We start from the raw sequence: 22170 nt of genomic DNA, 5'->3' as shown, positions 1-22170 counted from the left end.
GGAACCACGATATGACACTATGATGGCCAATACGTTGCTTAATTTAGACATAAACATACGAAAGAACATACATCCTGAATATGGATTTAAAAGAGAGAAAGTTAATATCTATACAACGACATCTTAGAACATTTTTAAAATATGTCTATTTGGCGTGTATTGGGTAGTTGAGAAAGAGAAGAAACCTGCTTCTGTAACATAGGCTACTCCTACAGACAACGCAACTATGGCCCATGCTTATAAAACTTTTAGAGTCCATCTCATCTCAAATGACGTCACACGCATGCAATTTGTATGGCGTTGCCATAACGTTAACTGTCTCAGACTCTGTTAGAGTCTCGAGTCTAGACTCTAAACGTTTTATAAGCACCATGCTTATATGAATTTTAAACAGGATTTCATGTATCATTTGTGGGTAACTACTTGGCATATAAAATACAGAGTCCACTATGGGCGATCGATCCTAAGACCCATCGCCCCTCAAGCGAGTGCTCTACCACAGCTTTATCCAGCGTCAGTAAACAAATATGCAATTAAACCTGGATAATTATGATACTGTATTTTTAAAATCAAGACATATTTCATATTATAATATGTTTAACATGCATATATATTCCACTATGTTATACTTAAAATTATACTTTTAGCATTCCATTTCAAAAGAGGAGCAACGATGACTACAAACGGTCTGTCTAGCCTTTCATACAATGACATCCTTTAGAAAGGTCCTTCTTCTAGAGAATAAACACATACACTACAGCTCTGCAATCCTAGCGCTACTTTTCTTTTTTTTTTAAACAAAATCAAATCACAACAATATTTTTAATTCCAGCACTGTAAAATAATTAGTTGGTATAAAACAAGCGCTACATTGTATTTTTAGTCAACCAAAAGTTTGCTTTTAGAACAAACGCTATGAACAGAACTGCATGGAACTCGACCCTTGCATATTACTCACAGTGTCTACGCCGATGCGTTGTCCCAAAAGTGATAAATGAAGTGATTTCCAAAGTGTCTGGTGCCTCATTTACAACGTCGAAGCTCATCTAAACCTCAAACGGGGAGAACCTTCTTTCTACATTTCTTGCTCTACGAACAACGAAACTACCTGTCAGAAAAAAAGCCATTGCTTTGTTTTCGGCTACTATTTCCAATATCCGTTTGCACACAAACATGAATGATTGCGTACAGGAACTGGTTACTTTACAAGTCTTCACCTTTACCAGCGATATGACATGAATGACGCTTTTCACCCATTGGGACCATGTTTTAAGTTTAACGGAAAAACATTCACTGCAATAATCTGAAGCGTACCGAAACAGGTTTATATGTCGTTGTTGAAAAGCATGGAATTCTCATACAGTAGCGGCAACTGCATGTGTCGCATGGGGGGAATCGCTACCAGGATTATTCACGGAGTGTTCGCTCCGACGCAATTGCCAAATTACAGGAATCGAAGTGAATTCTGCCATAACCGAGAGAGTAAATCAAAAGCCCCATGTATTTAAAAGCGCTGCAAAACGTTTCATGGATGAAATCTCGACCTTCTGAAGGGAAAACATGCTACTGCGAGTGTATCTGTTGTCGTATGGAGATTTGGTCGGGTTAAAGAAGTGTTAACATATTGTGCCTGTAGTTAGTTAGTTATCTCGTTTGTAGGAGATCGTTTGCAATGTTTGAATGTTGTTGTTAGTTGACTTTGTCGAGAGCACTCGAGTTACCCCGGATCCAGACCGAACACCCGATTATGCAGACTACTTGATGAATGTCACGTTTGATAAACTACCGTGTGATAGGTTTTCTCTTTTTGTATTGATCTTGATGTTAAGACTTCATTTTAACAGTTCAATCTTTTACAAACAAAAACGTCAACCGAAGCGTCACGAATTTGAGATTTCTCTCGGCTATTGCGCTGCCACTGTGAGTGATTGTTTTTGTTTAATAGCACAATAGTTAAGAGTGCAATTTCAGATTTAAAATTAATTTGTGTGTTCAAAGTTAAGTTTAAAACTATTTTGGATTATACATGTTGATTTTGTAGTTCTTTTTCGTTATTAAAATATGATGTTAAAAACTATATGGCAGAAGAAACGTACTTTTTGTTAAAGTAATACAGAGAAAATTTCAAGTTTAAGACTATTTTGAACTATAGATGTTTATTTTGTAACATTTTGTGTTATAGAATATGCAGTTAAAAACTGTATGGCAGAAGAAATATATTTTTTGTTAAAGTAATATAGAGAAAAAGTTTAAATTGTCTGGCAAAGGAAATGCGAACTTGGAAAAAAAGACATTGTATCTTCGGAACATTAACTTGCTGTTGATCCAGATCTGAAAATCTCGTCACACATGTTTGATAGCGTCTAGTGTGTACGGGGCAGTCTTTCTCCGTGGGGGCGTGTCCTGGAACTCTTTGAGTGGCATCTTCACGCCTCTAAGCCAATCAAATGGTGTGATGCCCAATTAATCTGGCGTAGCTACCTCTTGAGAAGCACATGCAATATGAGGAGACAGTAAAAGTCGGGTCACGGGAGTATTCATATGCATAGCGCATCGCCAGGTCTTGTGCAGTATGGGACTCTTAACAAGTCAATATTCATAGAGTGCGCAAAACCAGCCTGGAAGTTCGGCTTTACTTCGCACCATAAACTTGTCAACGTAAATTCCACAAACAAAAGCTGGAACCCAACCATCACCAAAACGGGCTTTCCCTTGACTTCGGCGCTTCCATTATGGGTGAGTTTTAAATTTAATATGAACAACTAAAAAAAAAATCAAACAGTGCAATCTGGGGATTGAAAACGCAAATCGTGCAGCAAATTTAACCTGTGGGATACTGTGATGGTGAGTCTGCGGGATCAATCTGTAGTTGAGTGAAACTGCAAGGGCTGTGATAGAGATCAGTAATAAAGGACGTAGTAAGCAGACAGACGAATTAGTTACATAGAAATTGCTTCCATATGCGACCCCGACCCGATACTGCTACTTTTGGACACACTCAACAACATAAACTTTGATCGTGTGACAGCCAAACACGGCTAAAATGTGAATTTAAGGAGAACGAATTGCCTCAAGTCGCCGACTTGTGTACAGCCTCGCATCGCAAAACGAGATTTCAAATAATTCCCTGGTTTTAAAGCGTTTTAAGTTTCAGATTTTACGATGATAGACGCGTCTGAATGGATCTTTGTTAGACTAAACACACTATATGAAGTATTTGGTTTAAAACTGACCCCGCGTTAAAATGTCACCAAAACTATTGTTCTAACAATTCAGTAATACTAGCTCATTTATCAGTGTTTGTTTTTGTTGTCGAAATGTTTACTTTGAAATTTAAATGAGCATTTTTATTAAATAATTTTTTTCTCTGCGAGTCAATTCGTCTATGTCTAACTTTATTTACTATTAGGCTTTGTACATGTGTAAGGTGTTTTATGAACTTTATATTGCTAGGACTATATTTGTATATTCTTAAAATTCATTTGGCTACTAAAACTGTTATATTGCGCTTTGTAAAAACATATTTATAAATTTTATTCAGGAATTACGATTACACTTGTAAAAGTAAAAATTGAAACCTACCCAAATAAATGATCATTAAAAACACCAGATGTAGTAAAATATATATAATCCTACATAATTAGGGCCAAAGAATGAAAAAGAAGTATAATTATTGGGGGATGCTGTTTCATTATTAAAGTAATATTTATTTTACTACAAATAACAATAGTAAAACATACAATACCTACATTATTATATTAACAATAAACTAAACTAACATATAGAATCTACTGTAAAACTTACCACATTAAAAAACAATAATAAAAAATTAATCTGTTTCAAAATTGCATCTTTACAATGCGTATTTGATTTAAGATATAATGCATCTGTTTAGTATAACACAACAACTTTTGCTATAAAATAAAAAAAACCTTTAAGCAACGAACTGATAAGAAATGTTTATACATTATAATTAATTATACATGTATTGATAAAACACATGAACTAATATATTTTCCTCAATAAATACCAGATAAATATCGGGTTATTATAACTTCAATTCCATATTTATTTCAAATTGAAGTTTCTTCTTCTTTATGTTTTGCAACCCCATAGAATAAAACAAATAAAACCTATCTACTATATGTATTACATGTGCATATTATAAGTAATATATACAATTTGTACGTTTTCATTGTAGTAGAATAAACTATAAGTGTACAAACGAATTTTGCAAAAGTGAAAAAGACTAAAATGACGCAAAAAGCATCTTCCTAAATTGTTAGGACTTGTTTCAATACTGGTTAATATCGTCAGTATATCGGATACTGTATTTCGAACAAATGATACGTCCGTTATAGACACAGTGACTATTTCGATTGTCATAAAATAACAATGTGAACCAAATTTATGTATAATATTAGTATATAAATGCTTTGGTATATCCACGCGCATTGCATTGTTAAATACTAGACGAGAATATTTACTAAAGACATTAAGAATTAAAGTTTTTAGAAATACAGACGACCATATGTACATAAATGAATATTAAATTTGTTGTATATACCAATACACACAACATTTATTGTAATATCACGTCAGGGTATTAAATGTATGTTGATAAACGTATCTAATTTGTGTTCAAATACCTAATAAACCAAAATGTTTTCAAAGATATTTGAATATATGTAGTTCAATTACATTTTTTGTATAAATAACAAATTCGCTCGATTAGAGCTGAATACCACAAAACTGTAGCTGTATTTGGTTTACCTAAAATAACGTGGCATTTCAAGTCATATCTAGCTTTTAGTGTTTCGTATTTACAAAACTTTCATCAAGTTTATTTTAATATTTGCGATTACAATGAAAATACCTTGAAATGTTTGTTTCTTTATATTATTTATATTTATCTATTGCTTTGTAAATGTCTCCTTTTATTTACCATTAATCACTTTATTTTATTTTAACACTACGAATACTCACATAAATCAATAGTTTACTATCTACAAATGAAATACTGCAATACCGATTAGGTATTTCAAATGTAAACATGTTGCATGAATAAGTATACCAAGTGTGAATTATATATTGATATTTATCTATACTATAATAAATAATTTATAAATATACTACTAATCACATGTACTACTAACAATATTTTTTTAAATTCTAACAAAAACCCACAATACATCTCAGTTAGAATGTTAAATTATTCAATAGACATCTGAATATATTTTTTTTAACAGTTCAATAACACAACCATAATAGTGGAAATACTAGTATATATTAATATTTATATTATACCGATATTATACCGATATCATATAAGCCAAAATTATTTATTAACAATTGAAAAGACTTTATATATGTCTTTTTTATTAGTAGTATAATAGCAGCACCATATTACAAGTAGCACAAACATAAACATGCATACATCTGTTCCTGTAGGCATATTTTAGGATTAAAATACCATATAATGTCATGCGTAGACACGAATACGATAAGATAATCAATTTAATAAACGTCTTTCAAAATAAGGTCTTTCAATAAAGGAACATTTACTAGCAGTTACAAAGACTGGTCAAATTCTGTAACACAGTTTTGACAATAATGTTTACTTCTGTACCAGATCTAGGTTATCTTTCTCTAATTTCGAAAACCTTCCACTAAGAAAGTTTTTATTTCCAAGCAAAGACGATCGGTTTCGTCCGATAATACGTTATGATACATATCTTAATTAGACTATTAAAGTTGGACTTCCTTTGCTGTTTCCGAGTGCGGGAGTGGAACTCTATACTAAACTTTACATTCCTCCCACTACTCAAGTATTTCGCTTGATTTGCCGACTGTCACAGCTCGTTTAAAGTGAATCATTGTCTCTGACAAACTTGTTCACACGGACTGCAGCTACGATTCCAGTCCGAGTTAAACCTTCACCAGACCCGTACTTACGAATCTTCAAAGGGTGGGGTGCGCTATCATTGAAAATTAATCTTTACAAGTTACGACCACCAACATTTTTTCATTATTTTCTTCGTAAAATCACTGTCCTAACACGATGACGATCTAGGCTGAATAATATATTTTTGCAACGTAAAACCTCGGCGGTTCGTACATGTGAACAGGGTGGGGACACTGGGAATGTGTGACACCTTCCCTAGAATACAGCCTGAACGTCAACACGATTTAATTCTCATTTTCATGGAAGCTCACGCTCAAACATAGTTTGTCTCGTGTTTTTTTGTTTCAAATAATTCCGAAGAAAATTACCTGCCCTACCTCTGCTTTACTTCTTAATTGCCTTATTTCCAAAAGAAGTCAAATGTCAAGGCCGGGACCAACGAGTCCTGTGGGGGTAACATCTCTGGAAATTATCCGTAGTTAATTAATTTGGCCCAGAAAATTAGCGCTTTCTCACGTCCAGCATGCCCGGCCTGATAGGTTCCTGTGAAGTTGTGATAAGTCCACCTCGTTTCCAAAGCCACCGGTCCCTCGGCTGGCCTGAGTTATTACACCACAGGGCGAGGTCCACACGATTTATGCTCCGTATGTGTGAAGTTCTCGCCCCTTTTTGTTAAACATTTCTTTTATAACGGTTTTACATCCTCCTGGTGATAAATATTTCAACGATATAATTTTAATGGCAGCCTAATGCCCTAGTTTTGTGAAAACACTCGTGGGTGATTTGTTTTCAAATGTATGGTATGAGGATTAAAGTTTGTTTATTTTGTGTAACGATATCACTAGATCACCTTGATTTGGTAATTTCTACTTATAGCGTTCCCATTAGAAACAAAAAGTTTTTATGTGCACCATCCCACAGACAGGATTGCGTATACCACGGCCTTTGATATAGCAATCGTGGTACACTGGCTGGAATTAGCAATAGCTCAATGCCCCCTCCCCCCACGGAGATCGATCCTAGACCGACCGTGCATCAGACGAGCGCTTTACCTACTGGGCTACGTCCCGACCCCGGTGTGAGGATTCAGATGTTTGTAATTGTTTTTGTTTTTTGAAAATGAAACCTAACCTGCCTACCAATATATTAACTAACGAATTAATTTAAATACCTTATAGTATTAGTGTAGCATTCAAAACAGTAAGTTAAATTAATTAAATACATTTTTGTTTTAATAGAAAAATAAATACTGAGAACAAGTTATAATAATTGGATCAGCCCATAAAAAATTCAATCCTCATCCCCCCAAAAAACCCCAAACAAAAAACAAACAACAACAAACAACAACAAACAAACAACAAACAACAACTAACAAACAAAACCAACTAAACTCTGGAAATAAATAATAAACTGCGTTTTAATAATATATGCATAGCAAACGAGATAAACAAATTATTTTAATTCATTACCTTTTAAAATTATTGTCTCGCCAGACCAGTACACATACTAGCTACAAAATTATAAAATGATCAAAAAGAAAAGCCACACACCCCAAAAAACCCCAAAAAACCCAAAACAACAACAAAAAAACAAAACAAAAACAAAAACCCCAAAACCCCCCACAACTCCACCCCCCCCCCAAAAAAAAAAAGAAGTATAGGCTGTTGTATATAAACTATAATATAATTTATTTATTTTTTGTTTAGTTTGCAAAACATTTGATCGCAATTTTCTGTTATAAACATAAATTATAGTATAACTGACAAATTCAAGTGTAATAAAAATAATAAATAAAAACAAATAGATAATTTGTATATGAAGCTAAATTTACTTTCCTTAATTATCTTTTTTAACATAAAAATGTGATATAAATATAATAATACAAATCTTATTAAATTTTAAAACGTGATTAATCTATCTATAAATAACTAACATCATGTGATACTTTTACATATTTCACTGAATCAGCGTATATCAATAATTAACAGACTATATAATAAGTTCATATTTATATGCCCGTGTAATTATAATACAGATAATAATTTGTCATCAGTTGACAGTTTGAACATATTTATTCTTTTTGTGAATGAAAACAAAGTTTAAACTCTAAAAATGTTCTTTGTCAGGTAATATTTTTTAAACAATGTGTTTGTTAAAATATGTTGTCGTAAAATAAACTCCAAACTACCAAACATAAACATCAGGACGAACACCAAACTTCCTTTCAACTCAGCCTTGTGCAGAGATCCGATTTTATCGTTAAGATTATATATTCAGAAGTATGATAATAAAATAAAGTGACTGCAAAATGTTCTCTCATTTGTTTAACTATGAAATAATTTTTTCAACTTATGTTTATTTTTATTATGATACAAGTAAGACATAATCAAAGCATTTTGTACGTTATTAAACAAGTACACATGTTTAATAGTAGTCACTGCAATAAAAATAACATAACTATTTTATTAAAGTAAAAAGAAATCTATATAATTTAGTTTTCAAGAGGCGTTATCTGTAATAACAGTATCATGTATGTGTTACAGATGAATCCCCAAATGATAAATAAGTTATACTGATGATAACTGACAAATACTTGGATAAAAGGCACATTCTAGTTTATTAAAGTCTATTTAGATTTATGAATTACGTATTATAAATTACAGGAAAAAACAAATAGTGTGGTCTGTTTAGAACACTAGTGTTAGCAATTGCATTTCAGCTATAGTAAGTCCAAAATTAATTAATAAATGAAATAAATAAATAAATAAATAAACAAAAGACATACTATACGAATAAATAAAGCAGTGCAAAACCAAACGAACAAAACAGAATATCGAAGTTATATTATATTTACAAGACGTGATATAAATTAAAGTGAATGTTAACTTAACAACACCTCAAACAATTATTTGAACTACTGTTATTTGTTGTCTAAAATGCGGCCATTGCGACATTTGAAATCCTGGTGTCACATAGGCTATACCTTCAGAATAGCGGCAAATAATATTTTACATGTGCTTTCCAACAGACAGGACAATACAGACCTCGACTTTTGATTAACATGCGTCAGTGACGAGAAAGCACAACGGTTCCACCGAGAGGTGTTTGCTCCAATATAAGGCTCGGAATTCATTTTGTAAATCAAGAAGCAATATTTGCTTCTCATGTTGTAATCTAAATCAAGAAGCGAAATAACTACTAATCTCGAAAATCGACTCTTTATGACACCCGTAACGTAACTACTTTCAACAATAATGTGGATGAGATATATGCGGATAAACGTTTATGATTTGTATTATATTTCTTGAAAATTAGAAATTCGAGATATGTCTGGAATACTCTCAAAAATAAGATGGAAAGCAAACACTTTTATACAACTGATTTTTATATTGTTAATTTTGAGTTGAATTTGCTGCCTGCTCCCTGTTAATTTCGAGCCTTGACCATAGCCTTCGACGCAACTTATCGTACCTCAAGGGAGCGCTCTCCCACTGACATACACCCTGTATTTAAAACAAAACCCAAAACATTTGTAGCACAAACCAATAGAGTACCATCCCACTTCTTGGTGTTAAAATAGAGAATATTTAATTTTAGTGACGTACATTATTCACTATAACCAAACGATATTGAACGATGACTCGTTCCAGCCAGTGCACCACGACTGGTATACCAAAGACCGTGGCATATGCTATCCTATCTGCGGGATGGTGCATATAAAAAGATTCCTTGCTACTAATGGGAAAATGTCGGAATTACCAAATGTCTGACATCCAATAGCCTATATTTAATAAATCAATCTGCTCTAGTGGTAATAAAACAAGCTTTAACGTTTTTTGAAGGATGACGTGCAACTATACGGATGATATAATGTGGATGATTTGTTCAAATGATTAAGTCATACAAATATACATTGACACGAGGCTGGGGCTTTAAAGTAACACAATATGACTGATGAAAATCAAGAAAACTAAAATATAAAATCTATTATATCTATGCTTTTGAAATAAACATGTACTTCATGGGAAGTCTTACAGATGAGAACAGACAAACGGTGTCCAGTCACTAAGTGCGCCTGTAATAGTGATGAATGGCTGTCCTGGCGATCAGAGGCACTCCAAATGGTTCACGCGATCCTTCCAGCAAATCCAGTCATCTTCCATTACCTGACAACTTTGTCATACCACGTGACAACATATCAAAGATCTTAAGATAATTTACATATTTTTGGAAACGATATACTCATCGGATACCACGTGACAACACATCAAAGATCTTAAGATAATTTACATATTTTTGCTGCTGATGATAACTATAGTAGTGTCGGAAATAGAATAAAAATGATTTTCGTCGATTATTTCTTTCATGTTAAATTGACAAGTAAATATTTTGTAAATACCCATTCAATGACACTTTACCTAATTTAACATTTACTTGTTTGTGCTCTCACTGATGTACAAGGTAGTGTTTACTCTTGAAATTAAACTAAAGATGTCAGTAAACAGGTGATTTGTGACCTTTATTGGAACAGACTATAACACATTTTGATCGATATGTGTCAATTTCATTTACCCTTAAACAAACTTTTAATTTAAAACTGCAAGTTAATTGATTATTTTGAATTGCAACATAAATTATTAATTATGACAAGCATATTTATTGAATATAAATTCAATATAAGTACATTAGAAATTTACACAATCGTGCAACAATTTAAAGGTGCTATATAATGCGAGCTGTGATAAAGATTCTCCAATAAAAATGTATTTTCTACCAGTAGATAAAATTATTTCCTATAATCATTTATGGGCATATTGTTAAAGGTGTCTTCTTTAAATGTTAAATACAAATTTTATTTAAAAAAAAAAATGAATTGCAATAACTGTCATTGGGCAACATTGAGATAGCACCTTTAATACCGGTATAATGGCTCACTCATAATGACTCTTGACAGTTTTGCTCAAAAGTTACTTATAAATGACTACAAATATTTTCTTTCGGAGAGGAATAGGGGTAAACCATCATCATAAATAGTCCCTCACATATTGTAACAGCAGTGAAAATGACACACGTTGACCAAAATGTGTTATAGTCTGTTCCAATAAAGTGCACAAATCACCGTTTACTGACATCAGTGAGCGCCCAAACAAGTAAATGCTAAATTAGGTAGACTATCATTAAATAGATATTTACAAAATATTTACTTGTCAGTTTAATATGTAAGAAATAATCGACGAAAATCATTTTAATTCTATTTCCGACACTACTTTAGTTTAACGTGCCCATATACCACTAGGGTTTCGAACACGCCCATCCCGAGTCCGACCTCCGATAAGATCGGTGGCCTGACTCGGGATGGAGGGGGGGGGGGGGGGGGGAGGGGGTTGAAAATGGGCAGAATTTTGAAAATAGCAATTAGTAAAAAAGTTAATAGATTAAATAAAAAAAATAAAAAGGTTACAAGCCAAAAATAAAAAAGAATTGACTGCTCGGCCGAATATTTATATAATTTGGAGCATTTTAGGACAGTCCAAAATTAAATAAAAGAAAGAAGAGAGAATCGGACTATTTAATAATGTTAAAAAAAAGAAGTAATTTCGACATAAAATTTTGAACGCAGATCTAAAAGTTTAAAGTCCGATCGATATGTCCACGCGAGTGGCCTCGTTAAGGCCGTTTGGGTGCACAGCTTAAAGGGACGAGATGGGTTGCATCCCGTCAAGAAAACCCCTAGATTGACAGTCGATAGACGTTGAAGGTGTGGTGCTGTGCTGAAATACAGATCTTGAGAAGCCGGATCCGTCTGAACGAGAGAGAGTATTAGACTGGGGTATAGTCCAGTCGTCATGGGTTGATATAGTGGTGCGGACGGGCCCGACTCAGGAGGATACGAGATGGTATCACAATAAAGCAAAGTAAAGTCTAGAAAAAGAGTAGTAGGGGCCGACACCGCTTCCTATTTCTTCTTAGAGTGGGGCGATCAATCTTCCAGTGCTGCTAGGACAGGCTCGGACATGTAGAGACTAAACGCGAACAACTGTGGCGTTCTGCAGAATGGCCGTCATACGAGTCACGAAAAAAACAAGTCGACAGTCAGACGGAGAAATGACGTGGAGGCAAGAATCTCGCTAAAAGAGAATCCAACCTGGTGGTGCAGGCTGTCGAAACGAGAAGCATTCCAGCGTTCAATCAGTTCCAATGGCCGCATACATCCCAGTAGAAAACTTTATTTCGCTGACAAAAACAACGAAATGAAGGACCCCCAAGTCGAGCACACGAAAGCACGTGCAGTGTGCACAAGCGAAACAAACACGTCTTACCGCGTGGAGCTCCAGACTGGGAATCCATATTTTTGCAAACGATATATTCATCGGATACCACGTGTCAACTTGAGATAATTTGCATATTTCTGCAAACGATATATTCCTCGGATAGACCGTTTAATCAGGATTATAATTTTTAGGGAAAAACCCAAACCAAAAACTGGTTTTGCACAAACATTAAGCTTAAAAAGGTAATCGCATTTACTCATGTTAATTTTGTTTTAATCTAAAAAAAATTAAACATAGACTAGATTTTAGGCATTGAAAATGTGTTTGGCCGTTAAATTTTAAATGTTCAACTGTGACAAGTTAAATTCAATGTTGTCCTGTCATGTTTGTAGTAGCTTCATGTACAATCTAATTAAAATTAGCTCCACTGTTACATGTGGATCTAACAGCAGCCAGTTGGAGCTCATGTCCACCAATCAAAACCTTACTTGCAGAATCATGCCAGTGATTTAAAAATAATTTGAAAACATTCCGAATTATCCTGAGGGTATACGATATGTTTCATGTGAATTACGAATGCGTAGTCTCCAATGTCCAGGTAACATTTCGTCTGTAAATAATAATTTAAATATTGACCAATCACACTTCGCCTTTTATAACGTTATTTGGGAGCATACAAATTCTAAAAATATCAGGCGAGTCTATTTTAGTGGCCGCAGTACAGCGAACCATACCAAGACGTACGGGATGGGTTATCAGTCTTCAATTTTACATTAAAATTTATTTATTTATTTATAAGAAAAGACAAACTAAATCAGTCTTCAGTTTTACATTAAAATTATTTATTTTATAAAATAAAACATGTTTTAAGGCATTCGTAATTCACACGAAACATGTCGTATACCCTCAGGATAATTCGGAATGTTTTCAAATTATTTTTAAATCACTGGCATGATTCTGCAAATAAGGTTTTGATTGGTGGACATGAGCTACAGCTGGCTGGTGTTAGATCCACATGTAATAGTGGAGCTAATTTTAATTAGATTGCTTCATATACATTTTATACGAAGCAGAAGCGATAGATACTATACTATAAATAATAATTTTAAATGAAACGTACATATCGTATATCGCTAGTTGGGATTCTTTAGTTAATGGTGATCGTATTTAGTTTGTGTGTGTCTTATGTTTTAAACATTTTAATCACGAGCCCCGAAAAATTGTCAAACCTCTCTAGAAGGGCAAGGTAATTTTTTTTTTTTTCAAATTTGTTTATGTACATCTAGTACTAGCACTTTTAAATAAACCTGTCCATAACAATCAAAAAGGCTTATAATAATGTGGATTATAATCATGTGTCCTTAATTTAGAGGTTAATATATATGCATTATTATGCAAGCAAATATTGACATTCATCCTGTTATAATATCGATTTAACTGTAAATACATTACCCATTTTAATACAAGTACCAATCTTGTCAAGTCCTATACGAACCACGCAATTTAATTATGGGACAATTCAGTTACGTGCACATTTGTGTGTTTGAATTAATGTAGGTTTTTTTTTTAAAGCCTAACAAATGTCAATGAATTTACAAAGGCACAGTAACTAATTGAAAGACACTAGACATTAGACGTTAAATAGTCTGGAAGTTTAAATTTTTTTAACAAAACCAAATAGCGGATTGAAGAAATATGACTAAATACTGTAAACCAAAGAAAAAACATGCGTGCGTTTAGATTTCATATCGTTCGCATCGTTTGCGCCCAATCGCAAGTAGCGAAAATTATACGCATTATTTTCATTGCAGATATCAACAGTTGTTCGCGAAATTTACACCCCGAGAACATTCGATATGATAAGTATTTATAAGAAGAGAAAAACCCACCGTAAAAACATTGCAATATTGATTCCGTTTACGATAATTAACGACAATTGCGTTGTAATTTCCCCAACTCTCGACTCACGACGGATGCGCTCACATTAAGGACTAATGAGGTATACGACGAGAACTGAGTTGTAAGAGCGCTCAGACTAGCAACTAGACAATCGTGGAAGTCGTGACAGAAGAAAGTTGACCAGTTTTCTGCTGGCAGTTGGTAGTTTGAGCCTATCATTATTTATAGTCTCTTGATTAGTAAAGTTTTAACAATCCAAGCTATTTCTGATCGTCATCATCAAAGCAAAGTTAAATTAACCTGGAATTAGTCTAATAGTTTTCTTTTAATTACTTTTGCACAAATACAAAATAGACTTTTGATTTGATTATGTATTTGATACCTTTGGTTGTTCTAAAATCAATTTTCAACACTATGTTTTCAATTATTATTTGAATTGATCCAGTCCTTGGTTTTGAAAGTTCTGTTAACCACTGATTAAGCTAACCAACGTTTGAACAACTGGCCCGTTAATAGTATATCCTAAAGCATTGTATGCGGAACAGGAAGAGTCCGTTGCTTGGAAACTAGGTAACTTCATTTTGAAATGGTGGTGAATCAAAAATATGATCGGTAGTAAATCTTAAGGCAGAGATGGATATTTAGGAAATAGAATTTTCAATATTTTATGGGGGAGCATACCCCGAACACCCTAAAAACTTTACTTTGCATCTTCGATCTCAGTCAGACACATCCCCCACCCCCACCGCCAATGTCGACTTGTTTCCGCCATGCCTGTATGAAATAGTTGTTCATGTATGCAATAGCAATCATGAACGCCCCTGCACCCCCCTCCCCCGCCAAAAAAATAAAATCCAACTACATCCCTGGTTATGTATAACTCAAACATAGTGTTGTGTGTGGTAATTGCATGCAGACACAAAGTCACGAAAAAGCGTTAAGAGCATACTTCTCAATAGCATTACCAAAACTACACATAAGTTTGAATTCAGTTCTATGCTTTTTTTATAACGACTACCACAATATACCTACTTAATGTGATGTATCTTAATTTATCATATAATAGCTAGCATATACAGTGCAATCAAAGTGTGTGATATTCTTCAGATCACATATTTTTAGAATTCGATAACTTTGCAAATTATATGTAAATTTATCGAGGTCACGGCACCACGTTTATTGACATTTTAGCAAACGTACTACGGCGAAACTCCAGGATTGTCTTATGCATCAACAGTCGTCAAACAAAAACATGTCTATAACAACTTTACATTGAAAGTTGTTCAGCGTTCTGAAAACAAAAACATGTCTATAACAACTTTACATTGAAAGTTGTCCAGCGTTCTGAAAACAAAAACACGTCATGCACTAGTTTATTTTTATACGCCTGTCTATGATGAGTCGTATTATGGTATGGCGTTGTCTGTCCGTCCGTCCATCTGTTAACTGTTTCTTGTCCGAACCATATCTTGCATACAGATGCATACATGACCACCAAACCTCACAACTTGGGATGGAGATGTGTCGCGTACTTTTACCAGGTCACTGTGACCTACTTTTCAAGGTCTACTGCATATAACAGTAAATCATTGTCCTTACCAAGTATATACAGGACCATCAAACCTCACATGTTGGAATAACTTGGGATAGAAGTGTGTCACATACAATTACTAGGTCGCTGTTGGTCCAAAACAAACTGTTCTTCCATCCCATTGCCAAAAAATCACAGAATTAGAATTGAATCATACCTGGGACATCTTTATTAATATCTATGGTTTTCCAACAAACTCCTGACTGACGTATCATATACCTCACCAGTATTCTTGTTATGTAAGAATATCCAATCTCATTCCCATTCAAAACGAAACCGCATCACAAATTCATACGTCATTTGAATATCTATTGATGGCTGATTGGAATTAAAGGGACATTCCCGAGTTTGTTTCCGACTAATAAAATATTTCTACGATTAAACTAACATATTAAATATATTTTCTTGTTTAGAATATCAGTGTCTGTATATTCAATGTGTTTCTGGTCGTCTTAATATTTGTAAAAAGCCCAAACTCGATTTTGTCTTCAAATAATTTCGTACGTACGAAAACAAAATCTTTTTTAGGAAATAAAATGAAATTTAACCTAATACAAATATTAGAACGATCAGAAACACGTTTAATATACAGCCACTAATATTTTATATTTGATATATAATTACAGTCGCCAAAAAGTCTCTGTTTGTCAATAACATCTTAAAAATTGCAGCAAACTCAGGAATGTCCCTTGAAGGTTACGTATACAGTTTACAAAAACACGTTGTATTAAGCGTAATATTATATAATAAAGAGACTATTATCCTCGTGTGTTTCGGTATCGTCAGTATCATATATTAGGAATAAAAACATTGTTTATTCCTAATATATAATATTGACGATACCGAAACACACTCTGGTAATAATCTCTATATATGAAACGTGTTGACAGTTATCTTAAGTAGTAGGTTATACAGTTGAAAGGATTACTTCATTAACAATCTGTTTGCCATTACATATAATAGTGATGGCTGGCTGTCCCGATAGTTAATTTCAAGTAACATCGCTAAACAAGTTGTCAAAACAGAACAACTTTTAAAAATTTAACTATACTGAAAGTTGTAAACTGCAACTAGTTTTGATAGTAAAACCTACAATAGTCAACAGAATAAAATTCGCTCCATGTGACGTTTATTCGACGTGCACTGATACCCGTCTGATTAGCCGTCAACATGCATTTAAAGTTTCCATGTCGGTAGCGGTCTATTTGACGGCTCTCTGCGTTCGCTCCGTCAGTTCACCGTCGGATCCCGAAGTCTCACGCCGATATTAATCGCGCCAATTTGTCATGCATCGCGGGAAGCGTCGTTATCGGCTGTTTGATCCACAGTGATGTTTATTTATTTCATTTGTACTGATAGCTCTTTCATTTTGTAAGTAGTTTAATTTGGTTCTAGCTATATTTTGTGTTGCCGATATATATAAATAGTTTAATTATATATATATATATATATATATATATATATATATATATATATATAATATATAATATATTTAATATATATATATATATATATATATATATATATATATATATATATATATATATATATATATAATTAAACTATTTAATTAAACTAAAACTAATTAAACTAAAAACCTGCCTTTTACTCAAACTTTATTGTGCTGTATTAGCCATTCTCAAAGAGAATGTTACACCCCTGCACCACGGTAAGGTTACAGCACGCGCATGGGCGCGTTGTGAATAATTCTGAACCCTATGTAGGTATTTCGATAAATATCTTTGTCCCGAGTCGGGCGTTTTCATTTACTTCGGGTAAAATGTAGCCTCCCCTCAAATAAAAAGGAACATGTACGCCTATGACTAAGACCATTTAATATCACCCACAGGCCTAAATTAAGTGTAGATGTTAATCAAACAAATTTACTACTTGACTGAATAACAAAGGAAAGAAAAACAACTACAAAAACGTTCTAAAACAACAACCAAATAAAATAAGAAAATAAATAAATAAATAAACACCAAAAACTGATAATGACATTAAATTAAAGAGTAACTTTCTAAGACATAATAAATAAATGAAATCGTAATTAATATAAAACTATTGAACGCTGTGTATAAAACTTCGTTAGTAATCCTGTGGTACTGAAAATGATAATGGCGTTCAGTTGTTTGCGTAGATGTTGAAGCACCTTCAACTCCTTTACAGCCCATTGCAGGCGCGAACCAGGAACAAATGTTTTGCATTCACCAGTTATATACCGGCCTCGGTGGCGTCGTGGTAGGACCATCGGTCTACAGGCTGGTAGGTACTGGGTTCGGATCCCAGTCGAGGCATGGGATTTTTAATCCAGATACCGACTCCAAACCCTGAGTGAGTGCTACGCAAGGCTCAATGGGTAGGTGTAAACCACTTGCACCGACCAGTGATCCATAACTGGTTCAACAAAGGCCATGGTTTGTGCTATCCTGTCTGTGTGGGAAGCGCAAATAAAAGATCCCTTGTTGCTAATCGGAAGAGTAGCCCATGTAGTGGCGACAGCGGGTTTCCTCTCAAAATCTGTGTGATCCTTAACCATATGTCTGACGCCATATAACCGTAAATAAAATGTGTTGAGTGCGTCGTTAAATAAAACATTTCTTTCTTTCTTTCTTTCACCTGTTATATATAACTTCCATTTAAGTTGTTGCATATAGACCCTTTATAAAAAGTCATGGATTTGCGCCTGCATTAAGCTATTTCTCGTTTTAGTCAGTGCCCCACAATTGGTGTAACAAAAACTGTGGTATGTACTGTCTTATTTGAGGGATGGTGCATATAAAAATCCCTTTCTACTAACCAAAAACAGAGTATCCCATGAAGTGGTGGTAACTGAAGTCTTCTCATTATAAGTGGGCAGGACGTAGCCCAGTGGTAAAGCGTTCGCTTGATGCGTGGTCGGTCTAGGATCGATCCCCGTTGGTGGACCCATTGGGCTATTTCTCGTTCCAGCCAGTGCTCCACAACTGGTGTAACAAAGGCCGTGGTATGTACTATCCTGTCTATGCTGCTAATTGAAAAGAGTAGCCCATGAAGTGGCGACAGCGGGTTTCCTCTCTCAATATCTGCGTTGTCCTTAACCATATGTCTGACGCCATATAACCGTAAATAAAATGTGTTGAGTGCGTCGTTAAATAAAACATTTCCTTCTTCTCATTATCTGTGTGGTCCTTTACCATATGTCTGACGCCATATAACCGTAAATAATAATATGTTGAGTGCGTAGTCAAACAAAACATTCTTTGTTTCTTTATTTATTTCTTCATTTTGTTACACCGACAAAAATTAGTTTGGTCTTCTTTTTTTTTAACTAAACAGTGGAATGGGATGTAATTAACTGATACAGCGTTCGCTTGTGGTGAGATAGGTCATTGATTGACCTCATCGGTTGACCCGTCGGTTTTTTTTATCTCGTTCCAACCAGTGCCCCACGACTACTATATATATTTAATGCCGTGGTATATGTATTCCTGTCTATAGAAAAATGCATGCAACATATTCTTTGCTGCTATTCGGTAGAAATATCTTATGAGGTGGCAGCGGGTTTCCTCTCTCATTATCTAGAACAAGTTTCGAAATAAATATATGCTAAACATCAAAATTCATTTCCATAGTTTAAAATGTGCTCATGTGTTGCTAACACTCCTCTCCTTTTTCTTGCGTATTCAAAGCTATGACGATTTCAGGCTCATAGAACTATACAGATTTTTTTTAAATGCTTGAATTTGAATGGTCATAATGAAAAGCCAATGAATTTGTCAAAAAAGTGCTTGAATAGCATATTTCACCCAATAAATATTAAAGCTTCGTCAAGTTTATTTTCTCATAATTCCAAAATTAGTCAGTTGGTGTTATTGTCAGGTTTTACATTTTATTACAAATATCGAAAATGGTCGGATACGTTTTTACGATTTATAGAATACGGACAGAAAGCGCTTAAAAAGGACTTGAATTTTGCCTTCCAAAATTGTGTATGATTTTGTTTTGCTGGAAAGTTATATTGAAATTTTAAATACTTTCAATTTTACTTTCAGAGCACCAGTCTTACGGAGAGGTCAATCAACTGGGTGGGGTGTTCGTTAACGGCCGCCCCCTCCCCAACGCGATCCGACTGAGGATCGTGGAGCTGGCCCAGCTGGGGGTGAGGCCGTGCGACATCAGCCGACAGCTCCGCGTATCGCACGGGTGTGTCAGTAAGATCCTGGCCAGGTACAACGAGACCGGCTCCATCCTGCCCGGCGCCATTGGAGGCAGCAAACCGAGGGTCACCACGCCCAACGTCGTCAAACATATCAAAGTGTACAAGGAGAGAGACCCAGGGATATTTGCGTGGGAGATTCGAGACAAGCTTCTGGCAGACGGCGTGTGTGACAAGTATAATGTGCCCTCAGTGAGTTCCATCAGCCGGATTCTTAGGAACAAGATTGGTAACAGTCCAACAGGCTCAAGTCCCAACCCGAACCAGCAATACGAACAGAAGCCGCTAGCACCGGCAGCAATGCCTCCCCACGCGGCGCCCATTTACCCGAATCAGTTCTACCCGTACTCGTGCCCGGCTCCCGCCATGCCCAACATGCCTGGTTCCCACCAACTCTCACAGCAACACTCTAATATACAACTGAACCCCAAGGCGCCGCCCCCGGCCAGTTGTGTGTCTCCTTGCATGATGCAGATGAGGGCGTGGCCCTCCTCACATTCCGTCACGGACATTCTCGGCTTCCACCGACACGCACAGGCGATGGGTCAGCCTGGGCCCATGCCCCCCGACAACCCCATGGTGAGTCTGTCCCAGAACTACAACATGGCCAACTATTACTCCATGAAACCCACGATGCCGTCACCCATGTACTTACAGAGCTGAAACTAGCTGGAACTGAGCATGAGTTATTTAATGTGAGAAGAGAAATATCTAAACTCTTGAACAACTGGGATATTGTGCATAGCCAGGGTTAGAGTCCTCGTTTGATACACCAACTGAAGGTTCACGCATAGCCACTTACGGCCAAGCTGTTGGCCACCCGGGCCCAGCCCCTGACATCGCTAGTGACCAAGTCCGGGTGGAGGACAGATGGAAAACTTGAATACTAGTGTTTGTATCGTACTGGTTTAAGAAAAGTAACATAGTATCAAAGTAATATAAGAAAGGGTAATAGACAAAAACAAATGCTGGCAGCAGAGTATTTATAAATGCTTAAAGACGGACAATTTTCAGGACAATTTTCACTATTTTGAAAATGTCGGAAAATATCAGTTAAAGAAATAAGTATAACCTTTTCATATATAGGATTCTCTTTGATTACTTACTACGTCTGATTACACCACGTGTGGATGTCCCACAATGCAGCTGTTGTGCTTCACAGTTTGTTTCAGATATTATTGGAACAATCATCTGTTTAGCACGGAGATCTCAGTTTGTTCTTCAACATCCTCGCCAACTTCTTATCTTGCCAACTCTTTAATGGTCTCAGAACATCTTCACAGGGTATAACATGATTTATTGGACGATTTTATTTAATATAAATATATACTTCGCTCATCCTTCGTTATCAATTACTACAACACAGAGACTACACGTTGTTCAGATGCAGTTTTCGATATACGACGTTGTCTCGATAAGACTGGAGATATCATTGTTGAATTCAGAGTCGAGGCTAGTCGAGTCGTTGTGAATCGTTTTGTTTTTTGTTCTGTGTTCACCAACTAGTCAACATACCGGTATATGTTTTGTATTCAACTGCATGTATATGATGGAATAAATTTTGTTATAATTGTCGTATGTTTACGTTTTGATTTTATAATAAATAAATCAGATATAATGCATTTATAATGGCTATGAATCGGGGTTTTGGTGGGTTTTCCTTTTTCTGCAGCGCCATGAAACATTATGTCGTAAAGTGTATTATAAATTTAGAACTATTAACACTGCGGAATCTATAAAGATTAATAACCAAAGCTGAATAAAAGTAGTTGGCTAGTATGAACGGTTCTTACGGTTATAGTAATACTAAGAATATTATAATTATGCAGTTACATTACATATGTTGTACGACGCACCAACTCTCGCTTTGTGTATTGGTGTACATGTGTATTGGATTCCAAGTAAAATTTCCCATGGTTTTAAATTCAGACAAAATTTGCGTCTAAAACAAATTATTAATTTCATTCGTTTTCTCCTCAAAAACACACACCCGATATCATTTCATTGATGTTATTCGATGGTAACTTTTTTTATGTACCTTTCATTTGTTTGACACCCAATACTCGATGTCTTTTTCAAGCTGGTACTTCATTCATTCATCTGATATAATAATGTTGATCTAATAGTGATGTCATCTTAGATGTTTCGATTTGTTGTGTCTAGAATGTTTACTATCGTTATAGCAGTGCGTACCTGACTTTTTACCAATGAGCATTGAACCACATACATATATAAAAACCTTGAACAGCGAATAAATACTATAACATTAAATTTTAACTCCATTCTCTGTCCAAAAAAAAAAAAA

General features: G+C 35.0%; 1 protein-coding gene across 1 annotated transcript; it reads left to right on the top strand.

The window, feature by feature from the left end:
• Positions 1–2555: 2555 nt before the first annotated feature.
• On the top strand, positions 2556–21431 carry LOC121372389 (paired box protein Pax-1-like). The gene is made up of 2 exons (XM_041498692.1): positions 2556–2736; positions 19702–21431. Exons 1-2 carry the CDS (start codon positions 2733–2735, stop codon positions 20526–20528), a joined length of 831 nt encoding a protein of 276 aa, XP_041354626.1. The 5' UTR covers positions 2556–2732; the 3' UTR covers positions 20529–21431.
• The last annotated feature ends 739 nt before the right edge of the window (positions 21432–22170 follow it).

This window comes from Gigantopelta aegis, chromosome 4, assembly GCF_016097555.1.
Source record: "Gigantopelta aegis isolate Gae_Host chromosome 4, Gae_host_genome, whole genome shotgun sequence".
NCBI classification, from domain to species: domain Eukaryota; kingdom Metazoa; phylum Mollusca; class Gastropoda; order Neomphalida; family Peltospiridae; genus Gigantopelta; species Gigantopelta aegis.
The sequence above is the reverse complement of the archived record's forward strand: the minus strand, read 5'-3'. Positions and strand labels throughout refer to the sequence as shown.